General features: G+C 41.2%; 1 protein-coding gene across 1 annotated transcript in view; it reads right to left on the minus strand.

Moving 5' to 3' along the window:
• Positions 1-888: 888 nt before the first annotated feature.
• Positions 889-20,302, minus strand: part of LOC120248335 (cell surface glycoprotein CD200 receptor 2-like) — a gene marked incomplete at its 3' end in the record, with an annotated part of 28,439 nt that continues 9,025 nt past the window's right edge. Inside the window, exons 2-6 of the mRNA XM_039256641.1 lie at positions 19,541-19,600; positions 15,711-16,028; positions 15,338-15,586; positions 10,623-10,746; positions 889-1,082 (exon numbers count right to left, since the gene is read on the minus strand). Of these exons, the coding sequence (XP_039112572.1) occupies positions 889-1,082; positions 10,623-10,746; positions 15,338-15,586; positions 15,711-16,028; positions 19,541-19,600 (945 nt within the window). The remainder of the gene's footprint in view (positions 1,083-10,622; positions 10,747-15,337; positions 15,587-15,710; positions 16,029-19,540; positions 19,601-20,302) is intronic.

A 20,302-nucleotide genomic window follows, 5' to 3' on the forward strand; every position in this document is an offset into this window, starting at 1 on the left:
ACTAATAATATTTTGTCTTACATATGTTGCAAATATTTTTTCTCATTCCTATTCATCCCTTTAATGATTATACCTGTATCAGTATTTATTATTTTGAATTTTTAAATTCAAATTCAGTATACATTTATTGAGTACTCACTATGTATAAGACACTGTGCTAGGCCCTTTGGAAAATATAAAAATAGTTGAGACCGGACATCTGCCATCATGGATCTCATAATTCAGTGGTGGGGACACGTGGACACAAATATCTGTAAAGCCAGGGGTCCTAATAATCCACAAAGTACTATTTTTTAAAAAGTACTATGGTGCGTCAATGTCTAGCTCAGAACACGACCTAGGGTAAAGTTTCACAGATAACAGTATCATTGAAGAGACATTGGTCTTTCAAAAGGCAGGGAGAGGTAAAAGTCTTTACCACCGGAGGAACAGCACAAGCCAGGCAGAAGATGTAACCATGAAGGGTGAGGAGAAATTTCCGGAAAAGCTGCATAGTGGCGATGTAGGTAGGAATAAGAGGAGTTGAGTCAGTGGAAGATCAGATTGAAAAGGCAGGGTAGATGGGGCGCCTGCGTGGCTCAGTTGGTTGAGGATCCGACTTCAGCTTAGGTCATGATCTCATGGTTTGTGGGTTCAAGCCCCACATCAGGCTGTGTGCTGACAGCTTGGAGCCTGGAGCCTGCTTCAGATTCTGTGTCTCCGACTCTCTCTCTGCCCCTCCTCGCCTTCTTGCGCTCTGTCTCACTTAAAAATAAATAAACATTATATTAAGAAAGAAAAGGTAGGGTGAAACTATCTTAATCTTGTATCCATAAATTTACAAATACAGTGATAAATTCCACAATTCAGTCTCTCTGTAAAGAACAAAGTTGACTGTGAGAAGCTCACTGAAAATCTGGAGTGACTCGGGGCACATGGACGGTCTCGCCCTGAAGCTTGACGCCCGGGTGAAGACGGATGCTCTGCGGCCCTCCAGGTGCGGGTGCGCGCTCTGCCCGTGTATCTGCTGGTTTCCGCGGGCCAGAAAGAGCCCTCGCCTGAGAACAGCTGCGCTTGGCAAGTCCTGAGTCTGTTCCACTATCCTGCAGAGGTAGGAGTTGGATAGTTTATGCACTATGACTTCACAGTCCTCTGGGGGCGCTGCCAAAGAAAGCATGTTTTGGATAGGAATCTGAAAAAAAGTGAAAAGAAAAAAATAAAAACTTGACATACCCGAGGCGAGTTTGGCTTAGGGATAAGGTTTCACATCCAGCTCCTCCCTGGACTCTGCCATTTAATCATCCTCCAGGACACGGGGGCTGCCACGGATAGTGATTAGGGCTCCTTGGGCTGCATCGGCAAACACCCTCCTTTGATAGGCAGTTGGAAAGTAATGGAATTTGGGTTTTAGTTGCAAGGGAATGGTGGAAAATGTTACAAAGAGCCGACCTCCTTTGCCCCCGTTGAAATAATGGCTGCCTTTCTCTGCCCATTTTATGTTGCTTTGGGGAGAATTACAAAAGACAGATGCTTCTTGCTGGAATGTTAGCTGTTTCATCTTTCTTTCTAGTCCCAAGATATTTACTGTAGTTCCTTGGAGCAGACATCTTGAGCCACCCCTTGGTACTCAAGGTTTTGGAAATGGTGTTGGGATTTTCCATAATATGGAATACAGAAAAGTCTGTGAGAGAATGCTTTGGGTTTTTGTTTTTAAAGTATTATGTCGTGGTGTCCTCAGGCCAAAAATCATAAATTGGGAGTGCATAAATTGTAAATAAACGGTAAGCTGTTGTTGTCAGATATGAAATACATAACGTGGTCTGGCTTCCAGAGCTTCAACCAGGTGTACAGAGATGCTTATGTCCATTTCAATGGTCGCTAGCAATATACAAAATAATCTTTAGCATAGCATGACCTGTTTTCGCACTACCCATAAAGGAGGACTGTTTTCTCTTCAGGTTCTGTGGTCCCTATGGAGCCCGAGAAAGCTGCACAGTAGACAACATGCCCTTCAGAAACATAGTAAAACCTGTGTGTTAGCTACAAACCAAGTGGCTCACTAGGTCTGTTGCTCTCTTTTCATAAAGATATTGTGTTTCTTTATGAAAGAAACAGATACAAGAGATAAAAGATACAAGAGAAACTAACAAGGGGGGAACCTGGGTGGCTCAGTGGGTTAAGTGTCCAACTTCAGCTCAGGTCACGATTTCATGGTTCCTGGGTTCGAGCCCCATGTAGGGCTCTGTACTGACAGCTCAGAGCCTGGAGCCTGTTTCGGATTCTGTGTCTCCCTCTCTTTGTGTCCCTCCACTGCTATTGCTGTTTCTCACTCAAAAATAAAATAAAAACATTTTAAAAAATTTTAATAAAATAAAAACATTAAAATTTTTTTTAAATATTTATTTATTTTTGAGAGACAGAGACAGAGCGTGAGCAGGGGAGGACAGAGAGGGAGACACAGAATCCGAAGCAGGTTTCAGGCTCCTCAGAGCACTGTCAGCCCAGAGCCAATGCAGGGCTCAAACTCATGAACCACAGGATCATGACCTGAGCCAAAGTTGGCCACTTAACCGACTGAGCCACTCAGGCAACCCTAAAAAACATTTTTAAAAATTATTAAAAATTTAAAAAAGAAACAAACCAGATGTGATGTACTCAAGCAATGTCATCATGGTAAGGTACAAGAGTAAAAAATTAATGTCATAAACAACCTCATTTTCCCAGCAGTATCACATTCTTATTAACAGGCAAATCACGACAGCAATTTGGAAAGTGATTCATTTTTCTGCTCCTAAAGAATCTTAACATTTGGTGGCCTTCACAAATCTTTTTGTTTTAGTGTGTCTTGTTTAAATTGACTTCTTCTGATTTGGAGCCCATGCATGTTTTTTTTCCCTCTCCCTCTTGTTAAATTTTCAAATTGTCTTGATTAGTCCCATGCCCTCCCCACTCTCTGTGCAGAGATGATCACTTCCCCCGTCTCTAATGATTGCCATCCTCTACACAGCTTTCTCTTCAAAGTGTGGGAACTTCAAAGTAGAGGACATAACTGCAAATGGAAATCTATGTCTGTGGTTGTCCATGTGTGGAGTCTCTGTATTTTAGGTAGGAGAGATGTTTTAGGGCAGTTTTTTTAAAACATTCCTATGTGTGCATAAAAGATATCGGAAAGCAGGGACAAATAACAAGGTTTGTGTTTCTATAGCATTTTCTTCAAGAACATTCATACATTTATAAAGATTATCCTCAAAACCCTCTTCAGCTGGGTTAAGCACAAGAATTATTTTCATATCTTATTAAAGGAAATCAGAATAATAAGAAATATCTTAACTCTGCAGGCTTTACCCTGCTTAGAAACTGAGTCCCGCCCTTTGGAGATAAGTGACTTCATCCCGCCAACCTCCTGCCTCTCTAGGCTGAGCTCCCTGCCTCTCTTTGGTTCTCTGCTGTGTATAAGCCAATGTTCTTGGCTCCTTATTTGATCTTAAAATCAGTGCTGGGTGAATCAGTCAGAAGATTTGGACATTCTGTTCAGAAAATGTTATAAATTCATCAAGATTTGCTTGATCTGCAAAACACTCCTGGCATTCTCAACAGAATAGCAGTCTTGTGTCCCCAGATGACTTCCTGAAATGTAGGACTTGTATGGGATGATAACAGACAGTCTCCCTCTTGCCCTGAGACATGCCCTGTCACAGCCTCCTGCCTTCAGCCATGTTGTCTTCTCTCCTTCCATGCCTTTCTTCCCTGCCCTTGACCACCTACAGCATTCCTGTGCACCTTTTAGAACTCAGCTTGACTGTTACCATCTTCTTCACTAAGGCTTTCCAGGCATTCTCCAGTGCTGATGCCTTACCAAAGCTCCAGGTTTTGTTCAGGTCTCTGTCCATTCCTCTCTGACTAAGATATGTGCCTCGTGAAAGGTGCTGACGTAAGCCCCCTGCACAAAAGTCCTAATCATCATAAGCATGATCTCAGTCTCTCTGCCAGAGATTACATAAAGAATTGTCCTGTGATCTTGGCCAGTCAGACAAGAGAGGAAACAAATGGGAGATGCAAGAGGCCTTTGGTCCTCATGAGTAAGATGGGATTTGAAGAAGAGGAGGTCAGCCCCCTTTCACTGGGCGTGATGTACGACCTTGGGGTGGCTGCCATCTTCTCACTTCCAGCCTGAGGATTAGCAAACACTGATGATGGCAGAGCACAGATGAGCATAAACTCTAGGCCCTTCAAGATTGCATACAGCTATGGAAACAACCAAACTTGAAGTTGGTTCTACTCCTGGATGCCTTCTTCTATAAGATACTAAAGGTCGTTTTTGATTAAGTCAGAACACTGCTTTCTGTTTATTGCAGCTGAAAGCCTTCTAAACCACCCAGTGCTTTTCCTGACCTACAGCCCACACATTCAGTCAGAACTGAGTATTCCTTCCTTTGATTGCTATAGCACTGCATACATACCTCTATTACAGCATCAGTACTGGACTTTAATTATCTACCTTTCCTTGCTGGCTTCTTGTCATCTCTCACTTAAAATTTTATTTTATTTTTTTTAATGTTTATTATTTATTTTTGAGAGAGACAGAGACAGAGCACAGCAGGGGAGGGGAAGAGAGAAAGAGGGAGATACCGAATCTCCAGCAGGCTCCAGGCTCTGAGCTAGCTGTCGGCACAGAGCCTGATGCAGGGCTCGAACCCATGAACGGTGAGATCATGACCTGAGCTGAAGTTGGACGCTTAGCCAATGGACCCACCCAGGCGCCCACTTAAAAATTTTAAATCCCAGACCAATTTCTTGGTCACCCTTGATTTCTCATCACCAGCCCTGCCAACTGCTGCCTTCTGTATACTGTTTTCCCCAGGATGTGGCTAGAGTTCCCTCTTCCTTTATTTCTAAATCTCCATTAATCACATAAAGGTCATTGTATAAAACAGACTTTAACTAAATGTTAACAGAGAGGCATCCTTAATTCTAAAATTCTTTATCTATGTCATCATGGAAAATTTATGACCAATCAACTCTCTCTTTGTATCCAAAACCTAGTCTATTTCTTCATCTACCTGATTCCTCAAGGGCCCCCCCAAATTCTAATCACTGGAGCCCAGAAACCCTTTTTTTAAAAAAAATTATGCTGATCATTTTAGTTCCCTTTATTTTGGTATTCCCAATGCATTCCACAAGCTGAGCTTTACCTTTCCTCTCCAAACTGTTGGTGTATTTCCCTAAAATAAATTTTCCCTAAACAAAAACCCAAAATTTTCTCTTTTCCTCTCTTCTTGCTTCCAGATTATAGAAAGGACTGAAGTAAGATTTCAACAATTTTATTTTTTTTAATTTTTAAAAAATGTTTTATTTATTTTTGAGAGAGAGATAGAGACAGCATGAGCAGGGGAGGGTTAGAGAGAGAGAGAGAGAGAGAGAGAGAGAGAGAGAGAATCTGAAGACAAGCTCCAGGCTCTGAGCTAGCTGTCAGCACAGAGCCTGATGCAGGGCTCGAACACACAACCCATGAGATCATGACCTGAGCCGAAGTCAGACGCTCAACCGACTGAGCCACCCCGGCACCCCCAACAAGCAATTTTAAAAACCTCTCCATTGTGCTTGAATTCTCAAAGCTTAGTGTGATATACTTGGCATGTGGTGACACTCAATTTTTAATAATAGCATCCAAACCTTCCTTGAAGATAGCAATTAATCTCATTTCACGTGTTATTTCAGTTTTAAATTTTGTCATCTTTTTGAAGACCCCCCCCATAAATTCCCTCTTGAACCTCAACTCTCACTTCAAACAAAGCAATCAGTAAAGTCTACATTAGGAGTGCTCCCATGAGCAAGCAAAGCAAGTTCACATTCCAGCTGGCTTCTTAGTGACACCCAACAGTTACTTAACTCTGAGTGCCTTAGTTTCCTGTTTTGTAAAACAAGGAAGTTGACCTACTTATCTGTAGCTTCCCTCCAGCTTTAGAATACCACATAGGCCTCTAAAAGTCATGGGAGATGAAACATGGGGTTGGACACAAGAAGTAGAGACTGCCAGCTCATTTTATTTGTAGCACCAACCATCTGCTGCTATTAACACCAACAAGCAGCTATTTGCTCTTTAGTGATCTAGGCTCTCAGCACTCCATTTAAGAAATAAGAAGTACTAATCTTGGTTTAACCACCAAGGGATTCTCACATGTCTTTTTTCCTGAAATGAGACTGTTGATATCCACCCTTATCTCATTTAATAAACAAAATGCTTCTACTGAAAGTAAGTAGCAGGAACAGTGCAATTCAAGTTTCAGAACTGAAAATTTTTTTTCTTTTTAATTTTAACAAAATTTCCTTCCTTCTGTAGTTGTCTCCAAATTACTCAAGTAGACCTAAAGAATTAGTAAATGGAGAGTCAGTTGTATGGAAAAATTAAAGAAAAAAAATGCAGGATTACTGTCTGAATTTAGATAGTAATTTTAGCTTGCTTCAGATTGTTAAAAGAATTAAGTTGAAGCACCATCTAGTGGCTTTCCATTATGTTTTGCTAACGGGTGCTCCCAATTTCCCTCGATTTAGGACAACAATTAATTTATTGGATATATATATGTGTGTGTGTGTATATTTATTGGAGATATATGTGTGTGTGTGTGTGCTTAGAAAAGAAAAAATGTTTTCTGTCTTTATGCAAGGGTGGGTAAAGAGGTTGAGAGACGGTAGCTATAGCTTTTCACTCTTCAAAAATGATATCACATAGAAAATCATGGTAGTGAAGAAGATGAATTCAGATAAATCTCTTCCATGAATAATGGAGTCCTTTCATTTCAATAATGACGAAAAAGGGTTAACACAATAAAGCCGCATAGATTTCAGTTCCTCTGTTTCTCCTGATCACATCTCTCTGAGTCCATGACAGTGTCTTTATCTTCCCAATCCTGTAATGCAGACATCTCCTCACATGTCTAGGGATTGGCTGACTATTAGATGATCGTTGCACATCTCCAGATTCCCAAGCCCTTTCCTATCAAAAGCCCATAACATCCTACAGGTTTATATAAGCAGCAATTCTTCTGGAGCTATTATAGAGATGGCTCTTATACCTATCATTACTATCTTCTGAAGTGACATTTGTTTCATAATCTCTGTGGAAAGAATAAAAATAGACCATGAAAAATACGCATGAATAGAGCATAACCTGTGTTGCAAGACTGACCACAAACCTTGAAAATGGCAAACTAGGTATTTGCATTAACCAGGATTAAGGTCAACTGTTTATGAAGTAAAACTCAAAATAATAGTGGCATGAACAAAATAGTATATTTTCTCTCACACAGAAGAATTTTATGGTAGGTAGTCTAGGGTTGATATGGCAACTCCATAGTCATTAAGGCCCCGGATCCTTCTGTCTTTCTTTTCCACTGTCTTAGTGAGTGACTTCCATCCTCAATGTCATCCATCCAATGTCAAGGCCCAAGTTGGCTGCTGGACCTCCCATCATTACATCAGTGTTGTAGTCCAGGAGATAAGGGGGAAAAGCAAAAGAGGATCTCTTCTTTCTTTCAAGGGATATACAAGATTTATGTTTACAACTCATTTGTAAAAATTTTTATGGGTAGTTATACTCAGTTGCAAGGGGAACTGAGAAATGTCTTTTATTTAAGTGTGTCTCCATACTAAATAATATTGGAGTTATGTTATTAAGCAATGTATCAGAGACTGAGTATCACAATGATGTTGTATAACAATCACAAAACCTCTGTGGCAACAATCACTTCGATGTCTGGGATCATCTGAAGGTCAGGTAGGCAGCTCTTCTGATTTTGAATGGGCCTCTCCCTTGCCTAAGAGACGGCTAACTATTGGATTACCTAGGTTAGCCTCAACAGAGAGAGGGGGAATGGGAATAGCATGAACCAGCTCTGCTCTACATGTTTCTCCTACTGCAGCCGACTAACCCAGGCATGTTCTCATGGACTAGCAGTAGAACACACAGGACCTCTTGAGACCTAGACTCAAAACCGGTTCACTGCCATTTCTGTTCTCATTGGATCTCATTCCAATCTCATTGGATTCTAATTGGCGAAAGCAAATTACATGGGCTAGAGAAACAAGCATTTTATGTTTCCAACTTTAAAGTCACTGACAAATTACACGGCTAGAGGGAGGGGCAAAGATTAAGAATCATGAATATAATCTGCCCCAAAGAGAAAGGGGAAGATGAGGCAACTAGCAGTCTGTGCCAGTGTTTTTGAGTCTGTGAAAGAATCACAGTATTAGGCTTTTTTCCATTCTGTGCCCTGTTGTAAATATGAGGGATTTATAATAATAATAAAAAAAAAACAAACAGAGAGAAAAGAGCTAGTATATTTGTAGATGAAATTATTTACTAACCTATTTCTTGGCCCATGTTCAGTTACTAATGGAGTAGGTATTAATCTTAGCACTCGTCGTATCCTCTACAGTAGGCAGAGACTGGCCATATGTACCCCAAGCCTGACTTTATTTCTGCCAAGCCTGCTATGCTACATTTTTCAGCTTCCTTAGAAGTTCGTGTGCCCATGTGGCAAGTACTAGCTAATAGAATGTGAGCAGAAGTCATTACTACTCCAGGCCTGGTTCATAAAAACCTCCCACCTGAATCCCCTGTTCTCCCTGTCTTTCCCATTCCCCAGATGAGTGGAGAATATTCTGCGAAGGGCAGAGCCATAGGGTAAAATGTTAGCCTAGAGCAGAACCACTGCTGTTTCCTGCCCTCGATCCACCAACCGGCGCTGGGGTATGAAGTGAGAGAGAATTAAACTTTTGTGGTATGAATACACTGATACTGGGAGGTTGTTTGTTTCACCAATCAGACCATCCTACTCATATATTATCTTCGAGAGAGTAGTATGCATTCATTTTCTGCCTTCAAGCCTTGCTAAAAATAAAAGTAATAGCCGGAATCACCTGCTATCACCTTACAAAAGAAATTCTCTTAATCAAAGAATACTTTTTGCTATAGGATTACCGTATAGGGTTCCTGTTTACAGCGGCCCTAGCATAGGTTGGGGTTTTCCCAAGAACCCTTATTCCTCCACCATTGATCCACGCCAACCTGCAGTCCTGACAAGAGAGAGAATTGAGACAGTGGACCTCTAAAAGGTGAGGTGACTTTCAGCACTGTCTCCAATGACTCTAACAACTCCTTATTTGGAATCAACCTATAATTTCTTCAAAAATAAAAGTAGTGCTAAAAATGACTCCTGGCCATTTATTCAGCGATCAAGTCAAACATGCAATATGACTGTCCTGCTACTTACTAGCAAGCAAGAAAGGGATGAGAGGTCAGCTACAGGTGGACTTGAAGGCAGTGTTTGTAATGGCTCCTGACATTGCAAAATTAGTTAGCATATTAAGAGGGCAGAGGAAACAAGAAGCTAGGATGAAAGCACTAGCCAAAGAACCCAAGGGGTGTAGAAAAAACAGCCCAGCATTGCTATTTGCCTTTTGCTGAGTCATCTTCCTCTTTAGGCTGAGAAGCAGGGCTGTTTCTTGTTTGCGAATCAGAATTCAGTAGGGCAAAGGGGAAAGTAGATGAGTCATCCTAGGCACCATTGATGGCAATGGCAGGCAGCAAGCTTTTGCATGTGTGTAAATATACATATGCTAAGAGTTTGAAACAGAATTTGCCAATTATCACTTTGATTCTCGTAAACACAAAAATATCAATCAAATAGTAACAGGAGCAGTTGAGTTTGATGTTGAACCCAAAGACTGCTCTTAACTGGTTGTTTTTTGTGATGTCTCATCAAATCTAAATCAACTTCCAGATTCTTCGATTTTCATGCTCTGTAAAAGAAAAAAATAGTAAAATATATAATTAAGCATGGGGTGCCTGGGTGGCTCAGTCAGTTAAGTGTCTGTCTCTTGATTTCTGCTCAGGTCATGATATCACGTTTTGTGAGTTCAAGCGCTGAGTTGGGCTCTGTGCTAGCAGTGTGGAGCCTGCTTGGGATTCTCTCCTCTTTCTGACCCTCCCACACATGCTCTCTCTCTCTCTCTCTCTCTCAAAATAAGTAAATACACTTAAATAAAAAGTAAACATAGGCACACCTGGGTGGCTCAGTCGGTTAAGTGTCTGACTTAAGTTCAGGTCTTGATCTTGTGGTTTGTGAGTTTGAGCCCCATGTTGGGCACTGCGCTGGCAATTCAGAGCCTGGAGCCTGTTTCAGATTCTGGGTCTCCCTCTCTCTCTCTCTGCCGTTCTCCTGCTCACACACTCTCTCTCTAAAAAATAAACATTAAAAAAAATTTTTAAGCAAAAATGAAATAAAAATATATAATTAAGTAGTAATGAATAGAAGCCTTCACAGGCATAGAAACAAAAGAGTAAACACTTAAGAAACCCTAGTTGAACTTCATTCCCCCCACAGAATTCTTGAAGGGTGGCCTAGGACAGGTTGTCTCTCAGGAAAACACTGTAATGAATCAGAATATTTTGCCCACGGCTGCAGACAGGTCTTCTGGGCTCTCAGCTGTTAACAAAGCTTATATATCAAAGAAGGGGCTAAGGGAACAAACAATATGCCAAAAACGATGTCCAGCTTTTCCCAGAATATTGTAAACTCAAAGTCTTACAATGATGTCATCTTTCTAATGAGTCTATATATTTTTTAGTCTTTATTTCCTACCTGCGATCTTTTATTCCCTGGAAGTAGATGAGTCCCACCATGACCAGGATAACCAAGAATAGAGAGAATTTCACATACAGAATGATCAGTAAGGTTGATGCTGGAAATTTCAGGATTAAGACACCTTAAATACAAGCAACACAGGCAGTGATGAAGAGTCACTTCAAGATTCCTCTAATAAACAAAATAGGGTCAATTGTTTAAAAGAGACTTTTAAAATATTCGTAAAAGTTCACAGACTATCGTAATCAAAACATCTTCTAGACTAAGATATTCTTTCATCACAGAGTTTAGGAACCATGTCTGTTTTATACACAGTAGATTTTCAATAAATACTTTCTGAATGAATAAATACACAGTAAGCATTGTTAGTACTTCCCAATTTTATAAGAAAAAAAGTAAATATACTTTCTAATTTCCTTTGTAAATGTTAGTCTTTGGGAGTATTAACATTTTGAGCACTATCTGATAATACTTTCCACACAGTAGAGTAGTTTTGTCACTGAGCTGCTGGAACCCTTTAATTTAGTAGGATAGTTTATGTCTCCCTACTTTCATTTATTTATCTGTAAAATGGCCTCAAGAATTATTGAAAAGATAAAATGAAACTAATTCGGACTATCATTCTGAAGTTTTACTTCTATGAAAATGGCAACCAAAGTAAACTATTCTGACTCTTGGCTCCAAAATAAATGTCATCCTGTTAAATAACCTGCTCAAATACTAAACCAGAACACTGTGAGACAACCTCCTTTTTTGGCACTATCAGGGAAGAGGAAGACACAGTCACAGCCCTCAAAAACTCACAATCCAATTAGAGAAGTCATTTACGTACAAATGAAAAGATCACTTATAAGAGAGCAACCCGTGCTAAGTGAGCATTACAGATTGTAAATCATCTAAGGAATAAGAAAACTGAATCGACTCCAACTGGGAGGTCAGGGCCAACTGGGTTGAACTGAGCCTTGACAATAACAGGATTACATACGTTAAGAGAAGAAGGAAGAACTTTTAAAGGGAAAGAAATAATTTGAGCAAAGACTTGAAGAATTCATTATCTTAATTCAAATGTAAGGGAGCAGAGAGTGGGATACATGGAGATGAAGACTGTGATGATCTGAACCTACTTCTGTAGTTATTTGTATGTGTCAGGCACTGTGACAGACCCTGGGGATAGAGAAATGAAGAATATGGTTCTTACTCTAAAGGAGTTTATGCTGTACTGGGAGTCAGAGAAGTGGACCATCAATTACGGGACTACGAGGTACTCAGAGGCATGTACTATGCGGTACATGGGGCCTTACATGAGCACAGAGTAGGAACAGCTAACCAAACTGCAGGGAGAAGGAAAATTATCCCAGAGAAACGATTTTGAACTAAGTCTTAAGACTTCAATAGGAATTGAACAAATGGAATGAAAGAAGAGCGTATGAGGAAAGAAATGCATTGTGGAGAAGTAGCAATTACGTGCATGATGTACAATTGCGTGTACAGGAGAATAAGAAAAGATAACCCTTTTGAGGGGTCCAAACAGCCCCACATTGCATGGGTGCAGGCTAAAGATTAGCAAGACAGGAGCCTAAAGAGAACAGCAGATCAAAGGGGTTTAGCTTTCCCAGAGACAAAGAGAAGCCACTGGGGCTAAAATGTTTTTCATTTTAGAAATGTCACTTTAGGGGTGCCTGGGTGCCTCAGTCAGTTATGCGTCCAACTTCGGCTCAGGTCATGATCTCGCAGCTCGTGGGTTCGAGCCACGCATCGGACCCTGTGCTGACAGCTCAGGGCCTGGAGCCTACTTCGGATTCTGTGTATCCCTCTCTCTCTGCTCCTCCCCCACTCACACTCTGTCTCTGTCTCTCTCAAAAATAAATAAATAAATATTAAGAAAAAAAATTTTTAAAGCCACTGGCAACAGTGTAGGTCATAAATTGGAGGGAGGTAAGTTACAGGCCAGAAGACCTATTACAAGGATACTGTAATAATTTGGGGAGAGATGATCATGTGCTCCACCAAGCAAAGGAGAAAAAGAAAAAGATCTAGATTTAAGAAAAAATTTTAAGATAAAATCAACATAACATAGTGGCTGATTTTGAATATGGGAAATAAGTAAGAGTGATATTGTAGGATATCTCTAATTTTCTGGCTTGAGTCATTTATCAAGACAAAATATAAGTATGGAGCCTATGGAGGGATGAAGAAGAGGAATTCCTTTTCAGGAATATGCAAGTTGAGAGCATATGGATGCATCCATTTGAAGACATTCGACTGGAAACTGGTTTTGATCATATATCCAAGGAGAGAAATCTGGGCTAAATATACGTATTTGAGAGTCAAGAATTAGGCAGCAGTTGGAGCCACATGTATGGATGAGATCCTTCAAGGAATAGGGGTAAAGGTGAAAAGAGAATAGAGCCAATGATGGAACTCATTGAAATGCCTTCCTTCATAGAATGAATAGATGGAAATCAATCTATCTAAGATAAAGAAGTTGACTAAAGATTAAGAAGAGAACCAAGTAATTATGGGAGGAAAATAGGTGAGAAGAGAGGAAAGGCCATATCAAATATCACAAAGAAGCTAATTAATAACTTAGAATTAAAATTTTCTATTTTGTTTGGCATCAGAGAGGGCTTTAGCTTTTTGTTAGAACATTTCCTGTTCAGAGAGATTCCAGGAGAGTTAAGGGGGTAGATGTGAAGTGATTTAGAAGAAGCAGTGAATATAGATGCCTCTTTTAAATCATCTTGGATGTGAGTGAAAGGCAAGAGCTAAGAGTTTGAAGAAGTCATAGCATCTATTTTTAAACACGGGAGGAAAACAGGCAAGTTCATATAATCAGCCTTAAGGAAAGGATTTGTGGAACAAAGACTGAACAAAAGAGAGCAAGGATAATTACTGAAGCAAAGTCTCTCAGGACATGGAAGGGAAAAACACATATAGAGTATAGGTTAAATACTTGGTCTGTGGCAGGAAAAGTAAGGTGCAACTGCAGATAACTGCATATCTCCAGAGATAAGAAGTATAAAATAAGGGCCTAGAGTCGGTGGGAGATTGAAAATGGAAAATAAGGAATCGAAGTGAATGCACTAGTATATGCTACAGCATGGATAATGCTTGAAAACATTATCCCAAGGGAAAGAAGTCAGTACCAAAGGGCACATATTTTATGGTTCCATAAATGTGAAATGACCAAAATGGGAAAATCTACAGGAACAGAAAGTAGATTAGTGGTTGCCTAATGCTGGCAGATTTCTGGGACTAGAGAGTGATAGCTAAAGGGTAGAGGTTTCCTTTTGGAGTGAGGAATATATTCTAAAATTGATTGGGACGATGGTTACCTACCTGTGAACGCACCAGAGACCACTTAAAGTGGGTGAATTGTACGGTACATAAATTTGGTCTCAATAAAATGGTTGCAAAAAATGATTTTGAGAGATGGTATGAGGAATAATTAACAGGATATGATGGTTTTTAATAGTATAATAATGAATACTATAGCTAATATGTATTAATGTAATCAATAAAGTAACCAACATTTATTAATATAAACATAAGAGATAACATTTGTTAGTATAGTAAATACAGTAGCTAAAATATATTGAGTACCAACTCTGTGATAGGCACTATGTTAAGCCAATATATTATTCTTTTTAAATTCTCAAGATAACTCCGTGAGGTGGGTTCTGTCATCTCATTTACCGATGACGAAACCATGAGATGTAACTAAACTAATTGGTGTGATCATTTTGCAGAATACACAAATATCAAATCATTATGTGTACACCTGAAATTAAGTGACATTATATGTCAATTATATCTCAATTTTTTTAAAAGCCATGAGACAAAGAAATAAATATTGTTTCCACTCACACAGCTGGTATGCAAAAAGCCATAGTGTGCCAAAGGCTTTTCTTCTAACCACCAGGTTATACATTCTGGAATGATATGAAGGCATGGGCCTTGTCTTTTCATCTTTCTATGACAGCCTCAAGCACATAAGAACATTCAATAAATATTAGGCGAATGAATTGCTGTATAGATTTCAGATGACAAGGAAATGGAGGAAGGAAATCTTGTCTCTTACTCAGAGTAACAAAAAGGGGTGATTACAAGAATCTATCTTATCTATCTACTGAATAAGTATTGTTAAATTATGTACAAGTTTTGCTATTTTATATGAATATTAATCTCAAAGTAAAAGTCAGTAGATACTAAGTTTAAAAAAATGTTCACGGGGGCGCCTGGGTGGCTTAGTCGGTTAAGCAACTGACTTTCGCTTAGGTCATGATCTCGCCATTCGTGGGTTCGAGCCCCGCGTCAGGCTCTGTGCTGACTGCCAGCTCAGAGCCTGGAGCCTATTTCAGAGTCTGTATCTCCCTCTCTCTTTGACCCTCCCCTGCTCATGCTGTCTCTCTCTCTCTCTCCTAGAAATAAATAAAAATATTTTTTAAAAAAATGTTCACGGACTCCAGAATGAAACGTATTTAGAGAATGTATTGGTAAAAAGTTATTAAATTTATTCCTTCCATTTGAGAAAGAAATAGGAACTATTTCTCTAGCCTACTAATGCATTACCCAGTTAAGTTTTAGGGAATATCTTCAAATCAGGACCACAAGTTCCTTTCTTCTTGGTTACTTTCTTCTTGGTTACTCATAATCAGTGGAGGAAAATGATGAGGAACAAGTTCATTACACTAAATAAAACAGGTGATTACCTTGAATCAACTCTATGGACAGACTCTCGTTGCCAGTGAGATGGGACACAGAGCAGGACACAGTGGACACCGGGTGGTCCTCCCAGAGGCACGTGCTCTGCACAGTCACTGTATCATTGCCCAGTGGCTCTTCCTCAGTGTCACAATCTCCCGCTGGGGTCCAGGAGATCTGCGCCGCTGGCCTCCCTGCAGCTGCCCTGCACACGACAGTTCCATTCTTGCCTCGAAACAGGGTCGCCTCAGGGGGCACTGCAGACATGCAGGGGGGGAAACACTTGAGTCTTAACTCAGGGATATGGATCCAATACAGAGAGACATTTGTTTGAGTCCGAATCGGGTTATCCGAAACACCACCATACATGATGCTCCTTACCTGTCACTTGCAGGTGATATCCCTGATAGAAATTCCCTTCAGGTGTGGCCACTTCACACCTGTAATATCCATCATGGGTGATGGCCACTGGATCAATCTGAAGGACAGGGTTCTGATCATGTCTGGTGTCCCAGGATATTGTCTCGTCACTACAGTTTTTGGCCCTGGTCTCGTTCGTATCTCTCCTGTAGGCTCTAGTGCAGGCAGGCTGGTCTCTGAGGGTTATTTCCCAGGTGGTTACCTGCACAGCTGTCGAGGTGACGGGAAGGCAAGAGAGCACAGCCTTTGTACCCACACGTACAGACAGGGAAGTGTTAGCTGGACACACACAAAAGAGAATGATGAAAGACAAGCTTGATAAAGAAATTCATGTTAAATTTTTCACAACAGGGGCGCCTGGGTGGCTCAGTTGGTTAAGCGTCTGACTTCGGCTCAGGTCATGATCTCATGGCTCATGGCTGTCGGTCTCTGTGCTGACTGCCAGCTCAGAGCCTAGAGCCTTTTTAGATTCTGTATCTCCCTCTCTCTCTGACCCTCCCATGCCCACACTGTCTCTCTCTCTCTCAGAAATAAATAAAACATTAAAAATTTTTAAAAAGAAAAAATAAATAAATTTTCTACAACATATTACATAAAGTGGTACTAGACCATGACTTTGCTGGTGGTCTTATTCCAAAAATATAAGATTTGCAAAAAATATTAAATGTGCAAAATGCATAGGGTACATTAAAACTAATCCAAAGATAACCTTATTTTTCTCCTGTATAGTGTGTTCTTACAAAAACTGTATTTATTATATGTGTGATAAATATTTAAGAATTTTAAAAAGTACTTCAGAAGTTTTGATATGTATAAAACAAACAAGAAAACACAATATAATTTAAAGGACAGTCACCTAAATCTAATCATTTGGTCATAGACACTATTTCACTTTCTTATAACTCATATTTCTCAGCATAGAAAGTGGGAAAATTGGTGATTTGGTTTTCTCCTCCTAAGTTTTGATGAGAGAGAATCAGTAATATCAGAACTAAATGCCTATTTTTAAGGGTGCTACTGCTGACAAACAAATATAAACATCATAAAACATTCATCTTGACCTAGCTGGACATTTTTTTAATGTTTATTTATTTTGAGAGAGATAGGGAGTGAGTGGGGAGGGGCAGGGAGAGAGGGAGACAGAGAATCCCAAGCAGTCTCCCTGCTGACAGTGCAGAGCCCAATGTGGGGCTCGATCCCACAAACTGTGAGATCATGACCTGAGCCAAAAATAAGAATCAGATGTTTACATGACTGAACCAAACCAGGCACCCCCCCAAGCTACACATTTTAAAGCTATTTTTTATTTGGAGAATCACACAGTCAGTAAAATCAATAGATCCCACCTTTCCTTCCTTCCTTCCTTCCTTCCTTCCTTCCTTCCTTCCTTCCTTCCTTCCTTCCTGCCTGCCTTTCTTCCTTCCTTCCCTCCTTCCTTCCTATTGAGTCACATGTGGACTGCCAAACAGTTCAACTTTGAACTTTGCTCACAGAGTGTGTCTGTATATTCTATCTAATTATGAGAATTAAATAAATTTACTTCTTTCATCCAACTTTAAAGTAAAAATAAAGCCCTGCAACCTCCACGATATCTACTATATAATAGTTCTGGCTTCTCCATAAACCAATATCATGTTTCCATGACTGGGAGGGCTTTGCTGAGAGGGGATTAGGGGAATCAGGGTCCCTGCACCTGTAACCCAGGTGATGGGCAGGGAGCTCATCACTTCAATGTGAGCAGAACTAGCTGAATAGAGCAAAGTGGTTATCTGGATGGAGGTTGTGACTGCTAAACTCTTCATTTGAGATCCCTTCTCTCCTTTTTTGATGTCACTTGCCTCTTCTGTGATGGAATAAAGCCCTTGCATTTCACGACAAATCAAGATCCCATAACTATGTGAAGCAAGGGGGTATTTTAAAGCAGTTCAGAGACAGCAGTTACATCCATGCCTCTTCCACCACAGCAAGTGGCACAGGAATCCTACACCTCGGTCTAGTCTTAGAGGAAAGCAAGAAGGTGGCTGCTTGGAGAACAGCCAGAGGGGGGTGTGGGTGAGCTCCGTGTGCCCAAGGTCGAGGTGCTGAAGATGAAACCAGAATGAGAATAGGCCAGTGAGAGCACATTGTGAATATTCTTCTCTGACCTCAGGGGTTTGCACTTCTGCTTGTGAACAGTCTAAGGTTTTACTATTTTGCCTGCTATTTATCCTTAAGATCTGACTCTATTCTCTTAAAGGAAAGTAATAGTGGGGTGCCTAGGTGACTCAGTCAGTTAAGCATACAACTCTCAATTTTGGCTCAGATCATGATATCGTTCCTGAGAGCCAGCCCTGCGTCATGCTCTGGGCTGACCCTGCACAGCCTACTTGAGATTCTCTCCTTCTCTCTCTGCTCCTCTCCCACTCACATGTACATGCTCGCTCTCTCTCTCTCTCCTTCTCCCTCTCTCCCTCTCTCTCAAAATAAATAAATAAACTTTCATAAAAATGAAAAAGTACTAGCTAATCAAATAATCATATGTGTTTTAAGAGGGGCACCATCTCCAGAGAAGTTCCCAGGGTGAGGATCCCAAGCACCGTGGACACTGTCTGTTCTCTCACCTTCCTCTGCTCTCTGCCCTCCAGCAACCCCCTCTACCTGTGACCGCTGTTTTTCACTCTTTCTCCGTTCACACCGGTTGTGATAATTTACCAGTGACCAGGTCTCCTCCACACTCAGAGGGGCTGGCACCTGTCTCTCAAATATAATCTCACAGCCCTGTGATCAGCTACGGGGATTTCACCTCCCGTCACAGAGGGAAAGTGGGTAGATTCACCCCCTTTGCTCCGGAACCAGCAGTCACGTCCCAGCTTTCCTGCTTCCTGTGTCTACGACTCTCCTCCCGTCTCCTCCCGCCTTCTGCACACAGACAACCCCCATGGGCTTTTGGGCTTTTCCTTTCTGTGCTCACTGCCAGACCCTAGGTCCACACAGCTGGGTGCCCGCAGAAGCCTCCTGACGTCTGTGTCTGTCTCCCATCTCTCCCCTCTTCAGTTCACGCCTGGCCTTGCAGCAGGTCCAGGATTCTGTGACACGGGTGTGATCCCCTCCCTCTAGCAGCCTTCAGAGACCTCCCTCTGCCCCAAGACAGTCCTTGCATGTCCTGGCGTTGGCTTCTAAGGCCTCTTTTTCACACTGACTCACCTTTGCCATCCTGCCACCCCAAGGTCACCCCCACACTTCACAAAGAAAGCACCAAGCACACCTGCAGATCTAGGTCTGTCCTCACATCGTTCCTGCCCTCTCTGGGGTGGCCTGCACGCCACTGTCTGTCTCCGAAAATGCTCCTCTTCCCCTAAGAGCCAATTCACATGCTGCATCCGCTGTGAAGCCTCCTCAGAGCCTTGCTGCTTAACCTTCTCCTCTACGTTCCCGGCACACCTGATGTGGGTGCTCATCTCCTCTATGTTATATGCCATCTGGGCTACATCTGGGCTCCCCCACAAAATGGGCCCCTTAGGGTGCTCTGGTGCTCTCGCCCCTCTCGTCCCCCCCCGGCCCCCCGTGTCCCCATATGGCCCAGCCCAGTGCCTGGCAGGGAGGGCTCCTTAGTCCTCAGAGGGAATGTGAACTGCCTCGGGGGAGGAGGGCCGGGTCATCGGGGTCCCTCACACCTCGGCACTCAGGTCACCGTTTTCTTCAGCTGGGCTCACGCTGGCCCCCTGGCCAGACCATCAGCCCTGCTTCTAAGGAAGTTCAGCTCTTCCTCCCCTTAGCTCTGGCCTCTGGAAAAAAATTTAAAAGCTTATTACCTGCTGCAGGAGGTGTGAAACTTCTCTGTTGTCTGCCCGTAAGTGAACTATTTGTTGAAGCTAGAAAATAAATGAAATTAATTTTAGTTACTAATAGAATTCGAGCCACAAATCTTGCATACTACATGATAGATAATCAATTAGCTGTAACTACATTCTGCAACAAACTTTGCAAAAAGAGAAATTATTCCATTATTATTAGAAAAACAGGTTAATATTTGAAAATTACATCATAAGCCCTTAATCAATGATTTTCCTATTTATTAAACATCTTGTTCTGTATTTGGCAATACTTTTCTCCAAGGTAAGCCTGCCCCCACCCACTTCCTCACTACAATGGGTTATTGATGGGGGCTGATTATAGTGCTTTCTCCAGATCTACCCTCTGATTAAAGTTGTTTGATCCACTGGTGGGCACCTCACCCAGCTGCACAAGTGAGAATACTTTCACAAGAATGTTAGAACCAGACTAAGAAGAATAGTTCATCTCTCTTTTTTCTCCATTTTCCTACTGTGATGGCTAATTTTGTGTCAACCTGGCTAGACCATGGTTCCTTGGTATTAATTAAACATAATTCTCGATGCTTCTGTGAAAGTATTTTTTTTAGATAAGATTAACATTTAAATGAATACACTGTCAGTAAAACAAGCTACCCTCCATAATGTGGGTGGACCTTGTTCAATCAATTAAAGACCTTAATAGAAAAAAAGAATGACCTACTGGAAATGGAGTTCTGTAGCTGACTGCCTTCAGACACAAAC

This window comes from Hyaena hyaena, unplaced genomic scaffold (genome assembly GCF_003009895.1).
Source record: "Hyaena hyaena isolate Hyena2069 unplaced genomic scaffold, ASM300989v1 scaffold_582, whole genome shotgun sequence".
NCBI lineage: Eukaryota > Metazoa > Chordata > Mammalia > Carnivora > Hyaenidae > Hyaena > Hyaena hyaena.